This window comes from Bufo bufo, chromosome 1 (assembly GCF_905171765.1).
Source record: "Bufo bufo chromosome 1, aBufBuf1.1, whole genome shotgun sequence".
NCBI lineage: Eukaryota > Metazoa > Chordata > Amphibia > Anura > Bufonidae > Bufo > Bufo bufo.
Window position 1 is genome coordinate 793786050 of NC_053389.1, and position 24490 is coordinate 793810539.

The 24490-nt window shown below is 47.3% G+C and overlaps 1 protein-coding gene across 1 annotated transcript in view; it reads left to right on the top strand.

Annotated features, from left to right (window-relative positions):
* The first annotated feature begins 7404 nt into the window (after window positions 1–7404).
* DHPS (deoxyhypusine synthase) overlaps window positions 7405–24490 on the top strand; it is a 71663-nt gene continuing 54577 nt past the window's right edge. Inside the window, exon 1 of the mRNA XM_040415054.1 lies at window positions 7405–7450. Within this exon, the coding sequence (XP_040270988.1) occupies window positions 7430–7450 (21 nt within the window). The 5' untranslated portion in view covers window positions 7405–7429. The remainder of the gene's footprint in view (window positions 7451–24490) is intronic.

A 24490-nucleotide genomic window follows, 5' to 3' on the forward strand; every position in this document is an offset into this window, starting at 1 on the left:
AAAACCTCTATAGATAGAAACCCTTCAGGCTGACAGTGAGAACAGACATCCAATATGCAATCATTTGGTAAAGGATGCTGGCATTTCTGACAAAGTCTATGATTAGACTTGCTTTTTTTCTTTCAGGGGTTCACGTGGAAAAGCCATCTGCATGAGAGTAAACAGAATAACATGAGCTAGCAGCACTAACCAAATATACAGGCAGAAGAAGGGATAAAGGCTGTCCACAACCTCCCTACTTTCCCGATACATCCCCACACGCACTCTCCGATTCTCACAAGACCTCTGACCATCTGGCAGAGCGCACCAGTGGTTTGAACATGCGTTTATAACGTTTGTAGCCTGGTGTCTTCCTGTGATGCACCAGGAGTACAGTGCATGTGCCAAAACTGTCCACTGGCCAGCGCACCCATGCCCTACACACCGCTGAAGCTAGAACATATAAGTGAGACCCACATTAGAGCTTCAGGCAGCGGTCAGGCTAGAGTATCGCTTTATGTCAGACCCAGGGGCAGGCGTGTCTAAATTTTCAATCTACTCTGTATCACGCTCTGTGGTTTATCTTGAAGAATAAACATGTAAATTCCTTTCCATGAAGAATCGGCTCAAGAATATTCTTTAGTTGCATACAGAGTCTAACAGCCAGAGGGCCATGGATACCTTACACAGGTAGTCTGCAACGGCATGTTGCCATTCTGGAGGAGTCATACATTGTGCAGGATGTGACGGACATTGCAGATTGGTCACAGTGGTGCAATGAGACAGCTTTATATATTTGCCTGTTGCAATTTAAGAAGACTAATATCTAATTAACTTTTTGCCTCTAACGAACTCTGTGGACCCCATTGAAAAACTAACCACTAAGCCTGTTGTCTCCATAAGCTTGTTACCCCATGTGAGTCAAGTCAATTCTTTCTGCCATTATAGAGTCTGAAGCCATTTATATACCACTCAGGGTCAAAAAGATTCTGTCTCTAAGGTCTGACCCTCTTTCAAGCACTACCCCAATTCTACATCTTAAGTATTCAATTACACATAAGCTTTCACTTAAGGGAGGGTCCCTGGAGGCCACCATGATTGGTACTGCATCCAACACCTTTGTAGCCATAGCAATTTCCACCTGACCCAAGGGCACCCGAATTCACAACCATGCACTGCCTTAAAAAAACCTGGGGTCCTGACCCACCACCACGAGGCCCAATTCCAGAAGTACCTTGAACAGGTGGTATTCAATACCATTCCCTCCAACACATGCTTGCATTGTATTACCTCCAAATCTGTTGCCTCCAAGGACCCTTATCCAGCCATAATTGACCACAACTGTAACCTCACTCATGGTCATCCCTCCACATCTGAATGGCTGTGACAATGGCATTCAAATGTACTCCGTCACTCCTCAAAAAATTCTGCAGAACCCTTCTTTAACTCTGTATGGAAGACTACCACCTCGCCATTCAGTTGCACAAATCTCTTGACCTCTTTGTTAATCGTTATTCTAGTTCTATTTCTCTTCTCCACAAACTGTGGAGACTAGGAAAGAAGCCCACAAACTCAAAAATCCAATTTGATATCCCAAATCAGCTCCTCTCAAAATTCTCATTCCCAGATCATTGCCTCTGTGGTGGTATAGATAGCAAAATTATTTGTAGATATCAGAGTAGGAGAAAACCTCCCTGACATTCTTGTGGCTGGCCAAGAAATACATCATAAACCCTATCCTAGCAGCTGGGATGTCCTCAGATTCCCTAGCCCTGGTGCAGCCAATGGAAAGGTCAGGTAGAGGATACCATGACCTGCAGAATGGGTCAGGTATCAAAAACAATACAGATGAAAATTCATCAAGGAAATACTGGACCTAATCCATAACTTGGCCGTGTGCTGCTTATAATTGGAATTAGGCCATCCACCGTCACCACCTGTGTTAACGTCACCTCAATCAGGGTTCTGCAAGATGTGGTAATTAAAGAACACACTCCATACTGTCTCTAACTCCTCCATGTTTGATATGCACATGTGCGGAACATTATGACAGGTTGGATAAAAGTGGTATGAAATCCCTATGATGCACACAAGAAAATTTATCTTAGTTGACAGATTCTGAGCCAAGAACTGACCTCATAAAACTTGGTTGTAAAAGGCCATTAGCATACACTCTAGCCTGTCCCTGACATCAGAGGCAGGGGGACTAGTGGGGGCAATCTGCAGACCTTCTTAAGGTGTATATATTGCTGTAGCAGGTTGTCATTTCTTTGGGGGGCAACTCGTTTGATGAACTTTCCTGCTACCCCCAGACAACCGGACTTCTACCGTCTCGTAACATATTAAGTTCAGTTTCTTTGTTATTTTTTGCATTGCATTGATATGTACTTGTATTTTTACCTTTTGATAACTGTATTTTTTTGTACGCACTTTCCATTAAATATTAAAAATTAACTTTAATAAGAGCCTTCTAAATTATTTCTCGACCTCAGAAGAAGCATTACGTATATCTGAGTATTAACCCTGTGAATGCTAGAAACAGTATTGGGTTTGAGGGGGTAACTGTGAGTTACCTAGTATAAGGCGTCTTGTCTGATTAATATGACAAATGGTGGTGGCAGCTAAAATCCCTTAGATGTGGATGTCAGACAGCTAAAGGGGGAACATTTAGAGTAACCCTGTGGCTTAGAGTAGCAGGGTGGTAGATTGACATTAAAATCGGAGTGACCATTTAAAGGGGTTTTGCCATTACAGACAATAGGGGCATATTGCTAGGATATGCCCCCATTGTCTGATAGGTGCGAGTCCGTACACGGAGAACGGAGCGGGGAAAGTTGTGGAGGGCACACTGTGCATGAGCAGCCGCCCTCCATTCATTTCAATAGGGCCGCCGAAAATAGCAGAGCTTTGTCTCTGCTATTTCTGTCGGCCCAATAGAAATGAATGGGGGTGGGGGTCGCGCATGCGCGGTGCATTCCCATTCACGTGTATGGGAGCAGCGGGGAGCAACACTTGATGGTGGCTGGACCCCGGGAAACCTCCAGCCACAACTCTCCCTGCTCAGTTCTTGTTGTAGGTGCCCGAACCTATCAGACAATGCGGGCATATCATAGCGATATGCCCCCATTATCTGTGATCGGAATACCCCTTTAAGCTTCCATCCTGAGGTTGAGTCGTGATCCTGACAGTCCCCTGTATAAATTACTAAGAAATGCCGCACTACTGCTTTCATAGTATTTAACAAATATGAAAACCACGCAGGCCAACAAAAATAAAATCACCTAGACAGTGAAGCACCAAAGACCAGCTGACCTCCTGTTTCACTACCCACTCAAGAAATGTACTAAGCTCCTCGAACCCCCCCCCCCCCCCTCAGTAAACAACTATCCATATAGTACTGCTTCTGCCAATAGATACCTAACAGTCGGAAACTATCTGCATGTACTAGGAGCAAATTAAAAGCCGATTCAATGTCTGTCTTGGCCAGCAAGGTATCATTTCCAAACTTCCGAACCCAGGCAGCTGCCGCATCGAAAGACAGGCTTTTGGGTCAATCACGTCATTAACGCATAACCCTGCTGGGTTAGACAAGTGATTAATCATGAAGATATTTAAAAGGCTTCCTCTTGGGCACTAAGCCCAAAGGGGACACCTTCATGTGCAGCACGCCATCCCCCAGGGCTTCTGTTGCGTCCCAGGTGTAGTAGGAATGCCGAGTGGTGTAGTGCGGCCTAAATGTCTCTTTATGTGTCACGGTGCTCCTACCTGGATACTGCTACCCCAGGCTTTGGCTCTGAAGCAAAATAAAGGGGGAATAATTGAGGGACAAAGGAAAAAGAACTTGAGTCCAGACCTTGTGGTGAAATTCAATGGCAGCTTTACTTGAATAAATGTTCATCCAAACGATTGGCAGGCTTTGTCTTGGTTCCAGCAGGCTTTAGCATAAACTGGCAGGCAAACTCAACTTTGCTTTCTCTCTTTCTCTGCTGTACTGACAGGCTTGCTTAATAACTTTGTTTTCTTTATGCTGCACTAAACTCTGCTTAAGTCTGGTTTTTGTACTTTAGGTCTGTTCTGGTATCCTTGGATGGGGCGTCGTCAACTGTTATTCTACTCCTGACACTCAGCAAATAACTTATTTTCAGCCGAAGAACAATTTTTTTTGACTGCTACTTCTTTCAGGTCTTCTCGGTTCCAACATGGAGTCTAAACCAGAACAATCTAGAACTGCCACCCCTCCTTCTGGTAGCAAGCAGGACTGGCCCCTTCTGCCCAAAGGGATGGGGGAATGGAATGGTGAGTTCCATTCTATCTAAGTATAGCTCTGCCATTTGCACTTCCCCCTACTGGTGAACCAGGCATATTACATGTAAAAAACAGTTACATAGAAAGATTATCATTGCACAATGTAGAGTACCTGGACAGAAATACACAGATGACATTTAAGTTAGACCATTAAAGATAGTAGCTGGGTGTAGGAGTGGTAACACCACTGTGGGGTGTTACACATGACCTCCAAATAAAGGCTGTCAAAGGGGCCTGTCATCCTGCCCAATTCAGCCTCCCTGCGCAGTATGTCGGATACAAGATCCGGGCGTGCATAAGCAGACACCAATTTTTTTTCCTTCTCCCCTGCCACCACCAAGATGAAATATGAAACCCGTACCAGAAGCCCTCGCACAATAATACTGACTGGCTATTCGGGTATTTCTTGAGAAAGGGGGCCATCTCGTCTGCTCTCACTGGAGTCACCCCTTTTATGCAAAGATTTGTCTCCTTTTCCCCTACCTTTTTTAAAACACATCTAAAGGCTGTGGAAAACCCTTCAACCCAAGCACTCATGCCGGTATTTACATTCTGCACCAAACTTGCATAACCCCTCGTTATACTGCCACCTTGTGGTCCCATCGAAGTGAAGGTCTAATTGCCTTTCGCTGTCGATATTGTTTGTCATGTCACAACCCCGAAACGCCCCTGTATACCGGCTATGCCTCCCCAATTGAGTCTAGATAACTAAACTAGGCTGAACAGTTCTCTGGCGACTTCTCCCCAATAACTCTAGTCAAGATGGGGAAGGCCTGTAGCCAATTAGAGAAGGTCCGCTGAATAAAACTATACCTTCTTTTTTCCTCCTCTTCCTTTTTAGGCCTCTTGCACACAAACTTATTTTATTTCCGTTCAGTTTTTGCGGTCCGTATGCGGAACCAATCATTTCAATGGTTCCACAAAAAAATACGGAATGTACATCCGCGTGCATTCCATTTACGTATTTCCATTCCGCTAAGAGATAGAACATGTCCTATTATTGTCAGCATTATGGACAAGGATAGTACTGTTTTATTAGGGGCCAGATGTTCTGTTCCGCAAAAAACGGAATGCACACGCATGTCATCCATATTTTTTGCGGACCGCAAAATACAGAAAATTAAATATGGTCGTGTGCAAGAGGCCTTACTCTCATCTAGTTTTCGCCTATCTAAGTTAAACATCTCTGAAGGTAATAAAGAAAACAGTTTGACATATTTGTCTTTCCAGATTTTGCCTTTAAAGGAGTTGTCCGGGTTCAGAGCTGAACCTGGACTATCCCCATTTTCCCCCCGGCAGCCCCCCTGGCTTGAGCATAGGAGCAGTTCATGCTCCGATGCTCTCCTTTGCCCTGCGATGAATTGCGCAGGGCAAGGGCATTTTCTGTAGTTCCGGTGCCGAACCGGGCTCTCCATAGGGCTGCCAGGCAGAGGCTTCCACCCAGCAGTTAGCCCGGTGACGTCACCGGCACTGATGGGCGGGCTTTCGCGCTGCCCTAGCCTGTAAAACGGCTAGGGCATCGCTTAAGCCCGTCCATCAGAGCCAGTGACGTCACCGAACACACCGCTGGGCGGAAGCCTCTGCCCGGCAGTGTGTTATTGTAAATAAAAGACCCCTTGACCTGCACGATCCAGCGCAGGGCAAAGGAGAGCATCGGAGCATGAAATGCTCCAATGCTAACATCAGGGGGGCTGCCTGGGTGAAATTATGGTCATGTCCGGGTTCAGCTCTGAACCTGGACAACCCCTTTAACCTTTGGTTTAAGATGGACCCCTGACAGCCCTTTGAAACAAACCTAGACTTCCCCTGTTGTATCTGCCAGCCAAACATCCTTCAATGCCTTTCCCTCTATCTTCTGCTCCTCAGATGTACCCCTGGAACCAACATGTTCAACCCATGACGCCACAGGGCATGGCACCTCCCAACTCGCTAAACCTCCCACTAGCCTCATGTCAGCCCCGCCAACTACTCACGACAGGTTTACTGCACCCAGGTACCTGATCCACGTTACCTGCCTGCCACACTGCATTTGGGGATACTGGACCAGCTACCACCCCAACACATACATATTACTTTCCTGAAACACAACATCCAGTAACCATACCAACAATTCCCGAACTGACACCACTCCAACCCCACCCTGTACTAGGTTAGACCCTCCATAGCCCCCAGTTTCTTGAGAATGTTGTGCCAAAGCTCACCCATCTGGCTGGTTCCAGTGCAACAAACCCAGCAGCAGCTGGATAGTTAGACGTCCGTTCCCTGGAACCGTTGATTGTCCTCTTCCAAACTGAGGATGACGAATCCCTGCTGGAATTTGTTGTGCATAAAATGTCCAACTCCCATCCCAACTGGTCAGTCAAATCCTCCATGTTGGAAATTCTCCTTGCCCCAAATCTGCACTGCTGCCATCACTCAATGTCGATTGGGTAGGGCCTAAAACCTGTCTGTTGGGAAGGCCACCCGATACCAAAGAGATGGTTTGAGGCCCACTCCTGGTGCAGGACTCCAACCCACTGCGAACAGGTTGCCCCATAGAAGAATTTTCTATGCGCCTGGCCAACCTCACCCCAAGAAAAGAGTCAGCCGCCCTGGTCCCTTGGATGCTCCATTGACTCGCAGGTGAAGCCAGGTGTATGGTGCACCTCCTCCCCGCTCTTTCCAACCCTGGAAGCCACCAACGCCCCAGCCAGTGCAGATTCCCCGTCAGGTCTAAAATCAAGTGATAGGTTTCCTTTAAGACTACAGAAGTTGGTAGAAGCATTGAGGTACACATGTGATGACATGTATGACGGAATCTTTTTTACGAGAACATATCTGTGCTTTTTTTTTTTCAGAGTATGAGAATTTGGCTTTAGGTTACGTGAAGTGAGGTTGCCTGGGGACAATTGGCATGCTCTATATGTCTTATATGTGGTGTGTCTCGTGTTATTATCTGAGGTTTAGGGAAATGAGCTTAGCATGTGCGCTCCTTATGTTACTGAGAAAAGCATTGCTCTGCAGCTCTACTCACCGCCTGAGGAGGAGGTGGGGAGGTCTATGACTGGAGGGTGGAGGGATGACATGGGAGGGGGTTCATCTCAGAACTAAATGACCCACATCACTAGCCACAAACCAGACTCCACTGCCTGGAGAGGGACACCAGATGGCGGCTACACTGGAGAAGGTCTGTACCCACGAGAGGGGGGCAATAGATAACGGCTGTGCATGTATGTAATGTATAGATGAGGATCTCAGACAGTGTCACACATCATAGGCTTAGATACATGGTATCAGCACACAGTGTCACACATTGTAGGCTTAGATACATGCTATCAGCACACAGTGTCACACATTATAGGCTTAGATACATGCTATCAGCACACAGTGTCACACAATATAGGCTTAGATACATGGTATCAGCACACAGTATCACACATTATAGGCTTAGATACATGCTATCAGCACACAGTGTCACACTTTATAGGCTTAGATACATGCTATCAGCACACAGTGTCACACAATATAGGCTTAGATACATGCTATCAGCACACAGTGTCACATCATAGGCTTAGATACATGCTATCAGCACACAGTGTCACACATTATAGGCTTAGATACATGCTATCAGCACACAGTGTCACACAATATAGGCTTAGATACATGCTATCAGCACACAGTGTCACATCATAGGCTTAGATACATGCTATCAGCACACAGTGTCACACTTTATAGGCTTAGATACATGCTATCAGCACACAGTGTCACACAATATAGGCTTAGATACATGGTATCAGCACACAGTGTCACTCTTTATAGGCTTAGATATATGGTATCAGCACACAGTGTCACATCATAGGCTTAGATACATGCTATCAGCACACAGTGTCACACAATATAGGCTTAGATACATGCTATCAGCACAGTGTCACACTTTATAGGCTTAGATACATGCTATCAGCACACAGTGTCACACAATATAGGCTTAGATACATGCTATCAGCACACAGTGTCACACAATATAGGCTTAGATACATGCTATCAGCACACAGTGTCACTCTTTATAGGCTTAGATACATGCTATCAGCACACAGTGTCACATCATAGGCTTAGATACATGCTATCAGCACACAGTGTCACACATTATAGGCTTAGATACATGCTATCAGCACACAGTGTCACACAATATAGGCTTAGATACATGCTATCAGCACACAGTGTCACACTTTATAGGCTTAGATACATGCTATCAGCACACAGTGTCACACAATATAGGCTTAGATATATGCTATCAGCACACAGTGTCACACTTTATAGGCTTAGATACATGCTATCAGCACACAGTGTCACACAATATAGGCTTAGATACATGCTATCAGCACACAGTGTCACACTTTATAGGCTTAGATACATGCTATCAGCACACAGTGTCACACAATATAGGCTTAGATATATGCTATCAGCACAGTGTTACACATAGGCTTAGATACATGCTATTGCAACGCCCGCGCCCTAGGGGTGTTATGTGAGTGTAACAGTGGTGGTGTGCCGAGTGAGGGTAGTAGTACTCACAGTTCAGTTGTCCCCTGGGCTGGCCTGCAGTGGAGGGGAAGACAGCACTAAATCCTCTAGGACACTCTAGTAGGTCTCTTTCACACGGGCGTGTGCGCCCCGTGGTCGTGCTGCGGCCCGCACAATGTGTCCGCAATGCACGAGCACAGTCCGTGGGGCAGCCACAGCGGATCGCGGACCCATTCACTTTAATGGGTCCGCGATCCGGCCATTCCGCAAAAAGATAGGACATGTTCTATCTTTTTGCGGAACAGAAGTACGGGACGAAACCCCACGGAAGCACTCCGTAGTGCTTCCGTATGGTTCTGTTCCGTGCTTCCGTTCCGCATCTCAGGATTTGCGGACCCATTGAGGTGAATGGGTCCGCATCCGTGATGTGGAATGCCCACGGAATGGCACCCGTGTATTGCGGATCCGCAAATGCGGTCCGCAATACGGCAACGGGGCGCACACGCCCGTGTGAAAGAGGCCTTACAGGGAACACCAGCTAGATGTGGTTGAGGTGCCCTTGATGGTAATTGGTGTTTAAGGTGCTTTGGCGGCTGGGCCCCTGCGTTGTTTGTGACGCCAGCACCGTTGGGTGCAATTAGGAGATGGAGAAGAATGATGAGAGAGGCAGTAGTTGAACCAAACAGGAACTTTATTTGTAAATGTAGTCTTGCAATAAGTGTCGTCCAATAGCAGCACTTTGTCATACATCAAGAGGGTAAAGCTGCAAATTCCAATAACAGGCTCAGTGAGGTGGTGTATGCAGGTTCCAGCTCAACGGTGTATTAGTGATGATCTGACTTGTACTTGGTTCCTGATCTTGCTCTGGTTACTCAGCCTTTCAATAATAGTTTGGATCCTCTGTAAGTAAATATTCTGCAATATTCAGTACTTCAGTAATTGGGCACTCCCAAGGGTGTTCTCCCTTATGGCAGGCAAACTCTCTGCTGCATTCTTTGAAAAGGTTGCACAAGATACAGCAATTATTCCTTTAGTCCCTGGAAGGGTCCCTAGAAGGGGTATTACAGTAAAGGATCAATAAGTCCTAGTCCTGGACTACAAAGGTTGAAGTAGCTTCACTCCCCGGGCAAGGCCCAGGAGGACAGAGCCAAGTCTGGCTCCTCTCCTCCTAACTCCTAATCTCTCTCCTCTCCTTCTCTCACATCTCCCTCTAACTTCCTGTGTGCTGAGCTATATAAATGGTGTGAAAGGGACACCTAGAGGCGGATATGTGTAGTGCATTGAACCAGCCTGAAATGGGAATTTAGCAGCTGTGACAAAGGAAAGTACAATAAATAGTGCAAAATCACATAGGATGATGAATTTTGGAGTGTTCCCATCCACCTGCAGTGGGACACTACACTATCAGCACACAGTGTCACATCATAGGCTTAGATACATGCTATCAGCACACAGTGTCACACATCATAGGCTTAGATACATGCTATCAGCACACAGTGTCACACATTATAGGCTTAGATACATGCTATCAGCACACAGTGTCACACATAGGCTTAGATACATGCTATCAGCACACAGTGTCAGACATCATAGGCTTAGATACATGCTATCAGCACACAGTGTCACACATCATAGGCTTAGATACATGCTATCAGCACACAGTGTCACACATCATAGGCTTAGATACATGCTATCAGCACACAGTGTCACACATAGGCTTAGATACATGCTATCAGCACACAGTGTCACACATAGGCTTAGATACATGGTATCAGCACACAGTGTCACACATTATAGGCTTAGATACATGCTATCAGCACACAGTGTCACACATTATAGGCTTAGATACATGCTATCAGCACACAGTGTCACACATAGGCTTAGATACATGCTAGCAGCACACAGTGTCACACATAGGCTTAGATACATGCTATCAGCACACAGTGTCACACATAGGCTTAGATACATGCTATCAGCACACAGTGTCACACATAGGCTTAGGTACATGCTATCAGCACACAGTGTCACACATTATAGGCTTAGATACATGCTAGCAGCACACAGTGTCACACATAGGCTTAGGTACATGCTATCAGCACACAGTGTCACACATAGGCTTAGGTACATGCTATCAGCACACAGTGTCACACATTATAGGCTTAGATACATGCTATCAGCACACAGTGTCACACATTATAGGCTTAGATACATGCTATCAGCACACAGTGTCACACATAGGCTTAGATACATGCTAGCAGCACACAGTGTCACACATAGGCTTAGATACATGCTATCAGCACACAGTGTCACACATAGGCTTAGATACATGCTATCAGCACACAGTGTCACACATAGGCTTAGATACATGCTATCAGCACACAGTGTCACACATAGGCTTAGGTACATGCTATCAGCACACAGTGTCACACATTATAGGCTTAGATACATGCTAGCAGCACACAGTGTCACACATAGGCTTAGATACATGCTATCAGCACACAGTGTCACACATAGGCTTAGATACATGGTATCAGCACACAGTGTCACACATTATAGGCTTAGATACATGCTAGCAGCACACAGTGTCACACATAGGCTTAGATACATGCTATCAGCACACAGTGTCACAAATAGGCTTAGATACATGCTATCAGCACACAGTGTCACACATAGGCTTAGATACATGGTATCAGCACACAGTGTCACACATTATAGGCTTAGATACATGCTAGCAGCACACAGTGTCACACATAGGCTTAGATACATGCTATCAGCACACAGTGTCACACATAGGCTTAGGTACATGCTATCAGCACACAGTGTCACACATTATAGGCTTAGATACATGCTATCAGCACACAGTGTCAGACATCATAGGCTTAGATACATGCTATCAGCACACAGTGTCACACATAGGCTTAGATACATGCTATCAGCACACAGTGTCAGACATCATAGGCTTAGATACATGCTATCAGCACACAGTGTCACACATAGGCTTAGATACATGCTATCCTCACACAGTGTCACACATAGGCTTAGGGCTCATTCACACGACTGTGCAGTTTTTTGCGGTCCGCAAATTGCGGTTTCGCAAAAAAAGGATGCCGTCCGTGTGCTTTCCAGAATTTGCGGAACGGAACAGGAGGCCCATTATAAAAATGCCTATTCTTGTCCGCAAAACGGACAAGAATATCACATGCCTCATAATTTTTGCGGGGCCACGGAATGGAGCAACAGATGCGGACAGCACACGGAGTACAGTCTGCACCTTTTGCCGATCCAATGAACGGTTCCGTATACGGACCGCATGAGGAACGCTAAATACGGCCCGTATACGGAACGCAAAAAAAACGTTTGTGTGAACGAGCCCTTAGATACATGCTATCAGCACACAGTGTCACACATAGGCTTAACGTGCATTTACACACGAAAATAAGCAGCAGATTGTTGGGAAGGAAATGTTCCTTCCCCACAGTCGGCTGCTCGATCAGTGGAGGTGAAGCTCTGCATTTACATGCCGCGATCACCTCCACAGTATGAGGACGAGGGATCACTCGTCCTCATGCGGCTGCCTTGTTTCTGGGCCGAAGATCGATATTTAGACCGCACGACCTGCTGCCAAAGAACGATGATTGATGTGCCTGTACGAACGACTGGATCACCCGATGAACGAGCGTTTCGTTTGTTTACCGGGTGATTGGCTGCAGATTGTCGCAGGCACGGTAATTCCCAATAATCTGCCCAATGACTGCACAGTGTAAATCCACCTTTAGATACATTGTCGCACATTATAGGCTTAGATACATTGTATCAGTGCACAGTATCACACATAATAGACTTTTCTTGAAGGGATTGGGTTCCTGTTGATACGAAGGGTCGTTGCCGCTCAGTGTCCATCCTGCGGAGATGTTCTGCTGACACACAAGCATTTTTATGCCCATATAAAAGACTTGATCCCCCAACCGACAAGGGTTTTTTGGGTGCTCCGCGGGGACAGTTACACGAACGTCTGCACAATCCTTGCCCCGTTTAGCATTTCATGGTAATAGATTGTTTATCTGATCTAAAGGACGACCACATTCTGTCTGATCAGAATCTTATCTGTATGGCCGGCTTAAACGGATTGTCCTACAACTGATTGGTGGGGGTCCAACCGCTGTTGCCCCCACTGATCATGAGAACAGGGGCCCGAGTTCCGCCATTTCAATGCAGCATTGGTCACATACTGTATACTGTATCTGATGCCACCCATTCAACTCTGTAGGACTGCGGGAGATAGAGTTGAATGGGGTAACATGGGGCCCCGTTCTAAAGATCAGCAAGGGTTCAATAGCTGGGGCCCACACTGATCACGAGAATCAAGTATGAGATCAGATACTTTTACCCCGTCCTATAAGGGGATATGTGATTTTTGTGGGGCTACTACTTTAAAGGGTTTCATGGCAGAAATAAATTATACCCCCCCACCCCAGTTGTTGAGTCCTCTGCCCTCTGTACCAGTCTTTCAGTCAGTTCATGTTTATTGCACTTGTCTTTGCACCATGTACATAAACCCTTGGTTAAGTGCCAGTTCCAGGGTGCTGTACAGTATATGTGAAAAGTTTAGCTTAAAATTGCCCTGGATCCAGCAGGACAGTCCTGATTTTCAACCAGTGCTTTGCTGCACCGCTATGCCACTTTATCCCCATCGCCGCGCCATTCTGTGCCCAGTGTGAGCATGCGCTGCTTGGCACAGCTGCGCATGTGTGCTCTTCTGCTTGTCTGATAGAGGTGGTAGGGCAGAAGTCACTCCAGAAGGAAGCTAGCGGGCCTCAGGACTGGTGCAAGGAGTTTTTCCACCCTAGGCAAAAGCTAATTTTGCTGCCCCCCTTGACTCCGCCTATTGAACACTCCCTTTGACCCGCCCCTTTTTTGTCGCCCACCTATTTATACAGACTGTACCCTTCATTGTGGTAAGGCCACGTTTTCTCCCTCCAGCTACATACCATGTCATCCACAGTTCCCCACAAGTGTCACATCCACAGATCCCCACAAGTGTCACATCCACAGATCCCCACAAGTGTCACATCCACAGATCCCCACAAGTGTCACATCCACAGATCCCCACAAGTGTCACATCCACAGATCCCCACAAGTGTCACATCCACAGATCCCCACAAGTGTCACATCCACAGATCCCCACAAGTGTCACATCCACAGATCCCCACAAGTGTCACATCCACAGATCCCCACAAGTGTCACATCCACAGATCCCCTCCCCGCCCAGCGCCGCCTCCTAGCTAATTTATTCACTTCACTTGCCGCTTAGGCTAATGCAGAGAAGCGCCGTAATCTCGCACAGGCGCACTGGATACAGTAGTCTGCGCCTGTGCTGACTACTGGCAGAGGCATTGTCGAGCGAGGTGTGCTGGAAGACGGCGCATCATCCAACGTGAAGACGCGTCTTTCCATGCCTGATGTCAGATCAGATGAAAGTCCATAGGCGGCAAAATATGCTGCATTTACGAAAGAATTCTGCAGTAAAAATATCTGCTTAAAAAATTGACATGCTGTGGATTTTAAAATGCTGTGATCGGCTGTGGGGGATATGATATTTGGAGAGGTTGGGCTGGGGTGTCGACTGGACGTGTTTAGGAGTGTGGCCTAACTGGGAAAACTCGCCCTGCGGCCTCTTGCACACGACCGTGTGTATTTTGCTGTCTGCAAAAAATACGGATGATGTCCGTGTATATTCCGTATTTTGCGTAACGGAACAGCTGACCCCTAATAGAACAGTACTATCCTTGTCTGTAATGTGGACAAGAATAGGACATGTTCTATTTTTTTGCAGAACAGAGATACGGAAACGGAATACACACGGAGTAACTTTCGTTTTGTTTTTTTTGAGAACCCATTGAAATGAATAGTTCTGTATATGGTCCGCAAAAAAAAAAACGGAACGGACACAGAAAGAAAATACGTTCATGTGCAAGAGGCCTGCCAGTGAGTGCAGTACATGGCTGAGCCTGGGACTGTGGAGGTCCGATCCCCTGAACACTGCATGGTATGCACTTAGCCTTAGGTGAGGTAACCTAATGTGCAAACCTGTTGCCCTGATGGCAGGTATTTTTAAAGTTACTATTAATTCGGATGTATTATATTGATGCTGGACCTAAATATAACCAATACGTAATAAAATACAAAAACAAGTATAATAAACATGAACTAATTGAGGAACAGACTGGCACAGAGGCGAGAGGTGGATTAGGGCTCTTTCACACCTGCGTTATTGTCTTCCGGCATAGAGTTCCGTCGTCGGGGCTCTATGCCGGAAGAATCCTGATCAGGATTATCCTAATGCATTCTGAATGGAGAGAAATCTGTTCAGGATGCATCAGGATGTCTTCAGTTCCGGTACGGAACGTTTGTTGGCCGGAGAAAATACCGCAGCATGCTGCGCTTTTTGCTCCGGCCAAAAATCCGGAACACTTGCCGCAAGGCCGGATCCGGAATTATTGCCCATTGAAAGGCATTGATCCGGATCCGGCCTTAAGCTAAACGTCGTTTCGGCGCATTGCCGGAGCCGACATTTAGCTTTTTCAGAGTGGTTACCATGGCTGCCGGGACGCTAAAGTCCTGACAGCCATGGTAAGTGTAGCGGGGAGCAGTGTACTTACCGTCCGTGCGGCTCCCGGGGCGCTCCAGAGTGACGTCAGGGCGCCCCAAGCGCATGGATCACGTGATCGCATGGATCACGTCATCCATGCGCATGGGGCGCTCTGACGTCACTCTGGAGCGCCCCGGGAGCCGCACGGACTGTAAGTATACCGCTCCCCCGCTCCCCGCTCCTACTATGGCAACCAGGACTTTAATAGCGTCCTGGGTGCCATAGTAACACTGAAAGCATTTGGAAGACGGTTCCGTCTTCAAATGCTTTCAGTACACTTGCGTTTTTCCGGATCCGGCAGGCACCTCCGGCAACGGAAGTGCATGCCGGATCCCAACAACGCAAGTGTGAAAGAGGCCTTAACCAGGTAGCAGAGTAGAGGATGAATTGGAGGGGTACAAGAGAGCTAGATGGCCGCCCACAGAGCAGGATGTTACAGTAGTCTAGGTGGGAGAGGATGAGGGCAGGTACAAGAATTTTTTTTTAACTTGAGGATGAGGAAGGAGCAGATAAAAGAAATGTTTTTGAGTTGGTGGTGTGGTATGAAGGATAGGGTAGAATATTATCCCAAGGCAGTGGACTTGTGAGACTGGAGAAAACGTGGAGCCGTTATTCGTTAACATTAATTGATAGGTCTGGTAGGAGGTCTGACTGAGGTGGGGGAAAGATGAAGAAGTCAGTTGTATCCATGTTGAGTTTTAGAACATGGGAAGAGAAGGTTTTAGCTGATAGATACTTTGGAAGAGAAAAAGGAAGCAGCTGATAGACACTCTAGGAAAGAAGAAGGAAGATACAGTTGACAAACAGTCTGGAGGAGAAGAAGGAGGATACAGATGACAGACACTTTAGCGGAGAAGAAGGAGGATACGGTTGATCGATACTCTGGGGGAAAAGGAGAATAAAGCTTATAGACACTCTGGAGGAGAAGGAGAATACAGCAGATAGACACTCTGGAGAAGCAGAAGGAGAAGTAGCTCATAGACTCTCTGGAGGAAAAAAAAAAGAGGATACACCTGATAGACACTCTGGAGGAGAAGGAGGACATACAGGTGAAACTCGAAAAATTAGAATATCGTGCAAAAGTCCATTTATTTCAGTAATGCAAATTAAAAGGAATTGCAGCTTAAAATTAGAATTTTGTGAAAAGGTTCAATATTCTAGGCTCAAAGTGTCGCACTCTAGTCAGCTAATTAATCCATACCCCCTGAGCAAAGGGGACCTGAGATTGTGACTTTGGGGTTTCATAAGCTGTAAGCCATAATCATCCAAATTATAACAAATAAAGGCTTGAACTATCTCGCTTTGCATGTAATGAGTCTCATATGTTAGTTTCACCTTTTAAGTGGCATTACTGAAATAAATGAACTTTGCACGATATTCTAATTTTTCGAGTTTCATCTGTAGCTGATAGACACTCTGGAGGAGAAGGAGGAAGATACATCTGGTAGACACTGGAGAAGAAGGAGGATACAGCTGAAAAATACCAACACAGTGCACAAAGTAATCATAGGCGTGGGTTCAAATGATAGCAGAGGTATTCCTAGCAAACAAGATGCCCCTGAGCCCCAGTGCTTATTTCGCACAGATGTTTCCTCTGGAAGGTTCTCGTTTGAATCTATGCTATGCCTATGTATATCTGCTGTTATTTTGTGCATCGTGTTGGTATTCTCCCTTGGTGATATCTGTTTATTACACAGGCCCACTATGCCAAATTTGTATCAGTGGATTAAAAGAAAGAATAGATTGTTGGCTATTGGTTGATAGAATTGTATTATCTCTATATGATAAACTGGTAAAGACACCGATATTATATATGGCACATGGAAGGTGGTGGCTTTGTTCCGGATTCTGAATTAGGGCCGAGGAGCTTTATGTTAGGCCTTTGCACAGTGGCGGAACTACTGTTGTAGCAGCCATAGTGGCTACAGCGGGGCCCTCTAACGGCCCAGGCCTTGCTTGCCAGTGTACACGCACAGAGTAATGTTTACTGTGTGTGTCCTGGCAGGTGAGGCTCAGGCTTTATACCCTGGTCATACTCTCCCCAGTGATGCAGGGAGATTATTGCACCAGCTGGACTTAGTAGGAGAGAGCTGAGCAGAGGATCATTACCCTGGCCTGTGAGTGCTCCTACTCAGTCCCAACAGGCCTGATGATGTTGTTGCATGGCTCCTGCTGGGGAGAGCATGATGTGCTTCATTCATCGGGGGAAAGGGGCTAGGTGAGTATTATTATTTTTTTTATTAATGCTACAGGGAGAGCACTAATATAAGGGGGGAACCGAGTGGGCAGCACTACTGTAAAGGGGGGCACTAAGTGGGAGCACTACTGTAAGGAAGGCACTAAGGGGCATTCTACTGTGTTTGGTCACTAAGGGGGCATTATACTGTGTGGGGACACAAAGGGGCAAAACTACTGGGTGGAAGCACTTCAGGGGCATGATCACTGTGTGGGGCCACTAAGGGGGCATGACTGCTGTAAATGCCCACTTAGGGAGCATAACTATAGTGTGGAAGCACGAAGGGGGCATGCAGGTCACGACCCAGGTGGCATACTATGAAGTAAAGTCTTGACATCTCCTCCTGGGACTAGCCTTGAGAAGGGGGGGGGGGGTTTGCAGGGAAGTTGCTCTGGGGCTCACTCTTTTCTAGTTATGCCCCCGTCTCTCCATCAGATCCCCTCAGCATCTGACATTAAAACGTTGAGGGCTCCATGTGACTGATGTCATAGCATCAACACTGGAAACTAAATGGACTTGTGGCAGGACTGGTAAGTCTCTGCCACTTTGGCTTCCCTGGAAAATCTTGTATAGAAGATATACAAATGAGTAAATTCTGTCATATGCGCGAGACCTGAAATCTACACCAGCAGTTTCTTGGCATAAATTATAATACAAATCACAATAAAAATAGGAAGTACCTCAAAGTGGACTGAATGGACTCGGCCTTGTGGAATCGGTTAATACTAAACCCTGAAGAAAAAAACCCCCACAGAAAATCAAATACCATGAAAATAAACTGGCTCAACACAAATGGTTAGGTATGGCAATGTGATAAAATATATGGACCCATGCATCAAAATAGCAAATAGGAAGCCATATATAATCCATAGAGCAATAAACTGATGAGCAGCACAACACTATATATTAGAGTATACTGGTTTGGTGGCCCACCCCCCTTCTTTACTGTGGATAAGGGGCTCTGACCTTGTGGCTCACCCTGTCAACTGAATAGAATCCGGTTATTTGTAACTATTGTGAGGATTCGCTCTGGTAGGCAGGGTAAGCGGACGCAGAACAAAGGCAAAAAACCAGTTTGTAAAACAAAACTTCAGTGTTCATTCACACACAAGGCAAAAACAAAGCGACATTTTTCAGTCTTGGTGTTAATTCACACAAAGGAAAGTCCAAAGAACAAAACAATCACCTTGTTGGCCGTTTTATCCCCAGCGGTCCACAACAGGCTTTAGGGGGCCTGTTTCCCAGCGTGCGGCTCTCAGCCCTCCAGCACGGCACCTTGCCTCAGATCCCAAAACAGGGACACCTTGCTGCTGAGCCCAGCTGTCTTTTAAGGACAGCTAGGTGTTGTCAAAACCCGGACCGGCACTTAAAATCCAGTCCGGTGTTTGACCCCACCTGGCTGCAAATCAGCCCAGCAACACATACTGGGAGGAAAATACCTGTCCTCCCAGACCATACCCTTCACTGTCACATACCCCCCCCCCCCCTCCCCCTTGTTCAACCCTGAGGGGGTGAACACTCGCCAGACAATGTACTCGCAACAGGGCATCCGCGTTTCCCTGTAACTGGCCTGCCCTGTGTTCCACTGTAAATTGGGACAGGAACCATCTGGTGACTCGGGCATTTCTGTCCTTGGCCTGGCTCAACCACTTGAGAGGGGAGTGGTCGGTCACCAAGCGGAATTTTCTCCCCAACAAATAATAGCGGAGAGACTCGAGTGCCCACTTGATAGCCAGGCACTCTCTCTCCACTATACTGTACCTGGTCTCGGCCGGGATGAGCTTACGGCTGAGGAAAACAACTGGATGCTCCTCCCCGTTAACTTCCTGGGACAGTACAGCACCGAGGCCCACCTCGGAGGCATCTGTCTGTACTATAAATTCCCGCTTGAAGGCGGGCATCACAAAAATCGGGGACCCACACAGGGCCGACTCTAATGCGGAAAACACCTCTTCCACCTGATCATCCCAGCGAACCATCATGGACTTATGTCCCTTCAAAAGTCCTGTCAATGGCGCGGCTATTGTAGCAAAGTGGGGAACAAACCTCATGTAATAGCCCACCATGCCCAGGAACGACTTTACTTGCCTAGAGGTGACAGGTCGGGGCCAATTCCGTATCGCCTCTATTTTGTTTACTTAGGGTTTGATGACTCCGTGCCCAATGACATACCCAAGGTACTTAGTCTCTTCTAACCCTATCGCACATTTTTTGGGGTTATCGGTTAAGCCAGCCTTCCTAAGGGAGTCTACTACAGCCTGTACCTTAGGTAGGTGACTTTCCCAGTCGGTACTGTGAATAACGATATTGTCCAGGTCGAACTTGGAAACCTCATTAAGTTTGCGGAAGTCGTTACAGAATCGTAACGTCCCGTCCGGCATGGGTATTAAGACGAACGGACTGGCACATTAAATTTTTGACTCCTCGATGACGTCTAGCCGCACCTCCTCCGATATGGCTTGTCGCCGAGCCTCGGGTACCTGGTATGGCTTTAACCGGACTTTTGCCTGAGACTCAGTGACAATGTCATGTTGGATTACGGAAGTGCGTCCAGGGAGGTCTGAGAACACATCCGTGTTCCGACTAATGAACTCCCTGGCCTCCTGAGCCTGTTTAGAGGAGAGGCTGTCAGCAATTTTTACTGTGGCAACCGCTTCCCTTGCATCAGACACAGGGGCTGGAACCTCTTCCGCTAGAAAACCCAGCCGCGGGCTGTCTTCAGTAGAAGTTTCCCTATCTTTCCAAGGTTTTAGTAAATTAACACGGTAAAACTGCTCTGGCTTTCGCCGCCCTGACTGGTGTACCTTGTAATTTACCTCTCCAACTTTCTCGAGTACCTCGTATGACCCCTGCCACCTGGCCAGGAACTTACTGTCCAGGGTCGGTACCAGAACCAAACCTGATCACCCGGGGTAAAATTCCAAACCTGAGCCTGCCGATTATAGATCCTTAACCAGGGGTAACACGGTCTCCATCCGCTCTTGTATCTGAGTGACATACTCAATCACACTTTTATGCGGTGTGGGTTGTTGTTCCCACGCCTCTTTGGCTATGTCCAACAGACCACGCGGATGTCGGCCATACAGCAGTTCGAAGGGCGAGAACCCAGTAGAGGCCTGGGGCAGCTCTCGCACTGCGAAAACATGATAGGGCAGTAGAAGATCCCAATCCCTCCCATCTTTAGACACCACACGCTTTAACATGTTTTTCAAGGTTTGATGAAACCTCTCTACCAGGCCGTCCGTTTGCGGGTGATAGACGGACGTCCGTAACTGTTTGATCTGTAGTAGTTTACTGAGTTCCCTCATGACTTTTGACATAAAAGGGGTCCCCTGGTCGGTCAGAACCTCTTTAGGTAGGTCCATTCGGGAAAACATCTCCATTAATTCTTTGGCTATGAGTTTGGCGGAGGTATGTCGCAGCGGCACCGCCTCCGGGTACCGAGTGGCATAGTCCAGGACTACCAAGATGTGTTGGTGCCCTCTAGCAGACTTCGATACTGGGCCTATGAGATCCATAGCAATCCGCTCGAATGGAACCTCAATAATCGGGAGAGGGACCAGGGGACTACGGAAATGTGGCTGGGGGCTGGTTATCTGGCAGGTTGGGCAAGACTTGCAATACTCTTCTACCTCTCTGAACACACTGGGCCAGTAAAACCACTGTAGAATCCGGTCCTGCGTTTTCTGCTGGCCTAGGTGTCCCCCAAGAACATGTTGGTGGGCTAACTCCAACACGAGCTTGCGATACGCCTTGGGCGCCACCAACTGTTCAATATGCTCACCCTATAGTTGATTTACCTGGTACAGCATCTCCTGTTAAACCACAAAACGGGGGAACATAGACTTGGCCCCCGGTTGTTGCGGCTCACCCTTAACTACTACCAGATTTTCTCAGGCTTGAGAGAGTGGGGTCCTGGTGCTGTGCTGTACCAAAATTGTCTCCAGAGACGTTGTGGTCTGCCAAATCCGGACCCGGCGGAAAATCCTCCACGTCTCCCACCATTACATTCAGTGGGGTTGGCTCCCCCCCTTCCACCACAGTGGTGGCCACCCCTACTGCTGGCCCTTTGGCCTCAGGTTCCTAGGGTTCCGGTTTCCCCCCTGAGCAAGGCCATTCTATTGGTCTACTCCTGCCCCATGGGTATCGGTGACTCTCGCCTCAGGCCACAGTGACGGGAAACCGGGGTAGTCTCTCCCAATTATTAGTTCATAATGTAACTTTGTGGCGACGGCCACCTCATGAGTCCACCTGCCGGCCACCGTGGATAGAGACACCAAGGCAGTGGGATAGTCCTTTAAGTCTCCATGGATGCACACAACGCCAACTTTTCGGCTAGTATACTCGGTGGGCCGCACCAGGGCAGCTCTTACCAGGGACACCAGGCTCCCTGAGTCCAGCAGCACCACCGCCAAGGTATCTCCCACTTGCACCTGGCACAGGTGACTATTGTCTATTGTCTCGGGGGTACCGGTTGCACACAGCCTCCTGGCATACATTGAGGGGCGGTAGCCATAGTTAGTGTCCATGGGTTCCCCCTGATGGGGACAGTCGGCCCTTATGTGACCAGGCTCTTGACATCGCAGCTGGGTCTGTAGGGAGTATATCCCGAGCAGGTTTTGCTGGCCTTAGCCGCCTGGTCGAGGGTGGAGATTTCGGGGTTTAACCGCCCCCCCCCCCCCCAAAAAGAACCCCCCTGTAGATTTCTGGTGGCCTCATAGCGCTCCACCAGGTCGACCATCTCTAGGGCATTACCAGGGGACACCTGGCCGATCCAGTGCTGGAGAGGGTACGGCAAAGCCCTCCATAACACATCTGTCAACAGATGGTCCAGCATAGCAGTGGGAGTCAATACGTGAGGCTGCAGCTATTTTTGCAACGGGTGTAGCAGATCATAATACTGCGGTCTGGCGGGTTCAGCCGGGTTAAATTCCCATTGATGCACCCGCTGGGCCCAAACAAATACATTCACCCCCAGTCTTGCTAGAATCTCACCTTTTACGGTCAGGTAGTCGGCCGCTTGGTCAGGAACGGAGCGATGACCTCAGTCCATTGGTCTCGGGGTAACTTCTCCCGCACGGCCACCTTTTCAAACACCGCCAGATACATCTCGACGTCGTCCGATTGGGTCATCTTAGGGATCGCCGCACGGAAAGCTTTCCGGGCATCGTGGACGTTCTGGGATGCTCCTGACGCTTGTAATGCCATCACATGCTGTAATAGCAGGTGGTTGGTTTCCTGCTGCTTATTAGCTTCCCGCTGCTGCAAGTTAGCCTCCACAAGGGCTTTCACGACCGCCTCCATTTTGTCAGGGGACACGTGTCGTAACCTTGCCGGCTTGATATAAGACATGCACCCGTGCCTGGAAAAAAACTAAAACTTTTCGGCCTTCAGGCCAGCCTCACTGCGTGTGCCCACTCCAAGCCACCAATTGTGGGGATTCGCTCTGGTAGGCAGGGTAAGCGGACACAGAACAGAGGCAAAAAAACTGTTTGGAAAACAAAACTTCAGTGTTCATTCACACACAAGGCAAAAACAAAGCGACATTTTTCAGTCTTGGTGTTAGTTCACACAAAGGAAAGTCCAAAGAACCAAACAATCACCTTGTTAGCAGTTTTTCACCAGCGGTCCACAGCATGCTTTAGGGGGCCTGTTTCCCAGCGTGCGGCTCTCAGCCCTCCAGCACGGCACCATGCATCAGATCCCAAAACAGGGACACCATGCTGCTGAGCCCAGCTGTCTTTTAAGGACATCTAGGTGTTGTCAAACCGGACCGGCACTTAAAATCCAGTCCGGTGTTTGACCCCACCTGGCTGCAAATCAGCCCAGCAGCACACGCTGGGAGGAAAATACCTGTCCTCCCAGACCATACCCTTCACTGTGTCACACTATGGACAGGCACACTTCATTTGGAGAAATCCAGACAAATCTTGTTATGTCATTCAAACTCTCGTTTCCTAATAAATAAATTGTTCTAAAAATTATACTGAGTTGTAAATAATTAATTAAAATGAATTGCAATTCATTTTAATACTATGCTGAAACCTCAATATCTATTGTGCGGCGAGCTACTTATTTCCTCTCTCGTCATACACAATGATTATGGGGGTGATAAGAAAATAAAAATGAAGAATGAAAAAATAAAAATACTAATATATAATCATTATACAATATAAAATATATATAAAAAAAATAAACATAATATTTGTTATAAATTGATACTCATATGACTGTATGGTTCGCCTGTAGCACAATTAGGCTACTTTCACACTGGTGTTTTGGCTTTCCGTTTGTGAGATCCGTTCAGGGCTCTCACATTTGGTCCAAAACGGATCAGTTTTGCCCTAATGCATTCTGAATGGAAAAGGATCCGCTCAGAATGCATCAGTTTGCCTCCGATCAGTCTCCATTCCTCTCTGGAGGCTGCGTGGGAGCGTTTTGCTGTCCGCCTGACGAAGTGGAGCCAAACTGTTTTCTCTGACAGAATCTGACACAATAGAAATCGGATCTGTCTCCCATTGACTTTCAATGGAGTTCATGACGAATCCGTCTTGGCTATGTTACAGATAATACAAACGGATCCGTTCATGACAGATGCATGCGGTTGTATTATTGTAACGGATCTATTTTTGCAGATCCATGACGGATCTGCCCAAAACGCGAGTATGAAAGTAGCCTTATTTTGCGTTAGTTTACTGACTGACCTAGCCTGCAAACAGTTCCATGAGCATTTTGTATCACTGATTATAGCACCAGATGGCAGTTCCAATAGATACTTTATAGCAATTTGTAGTTTGCAATTAAACAGCTCATTCATCATC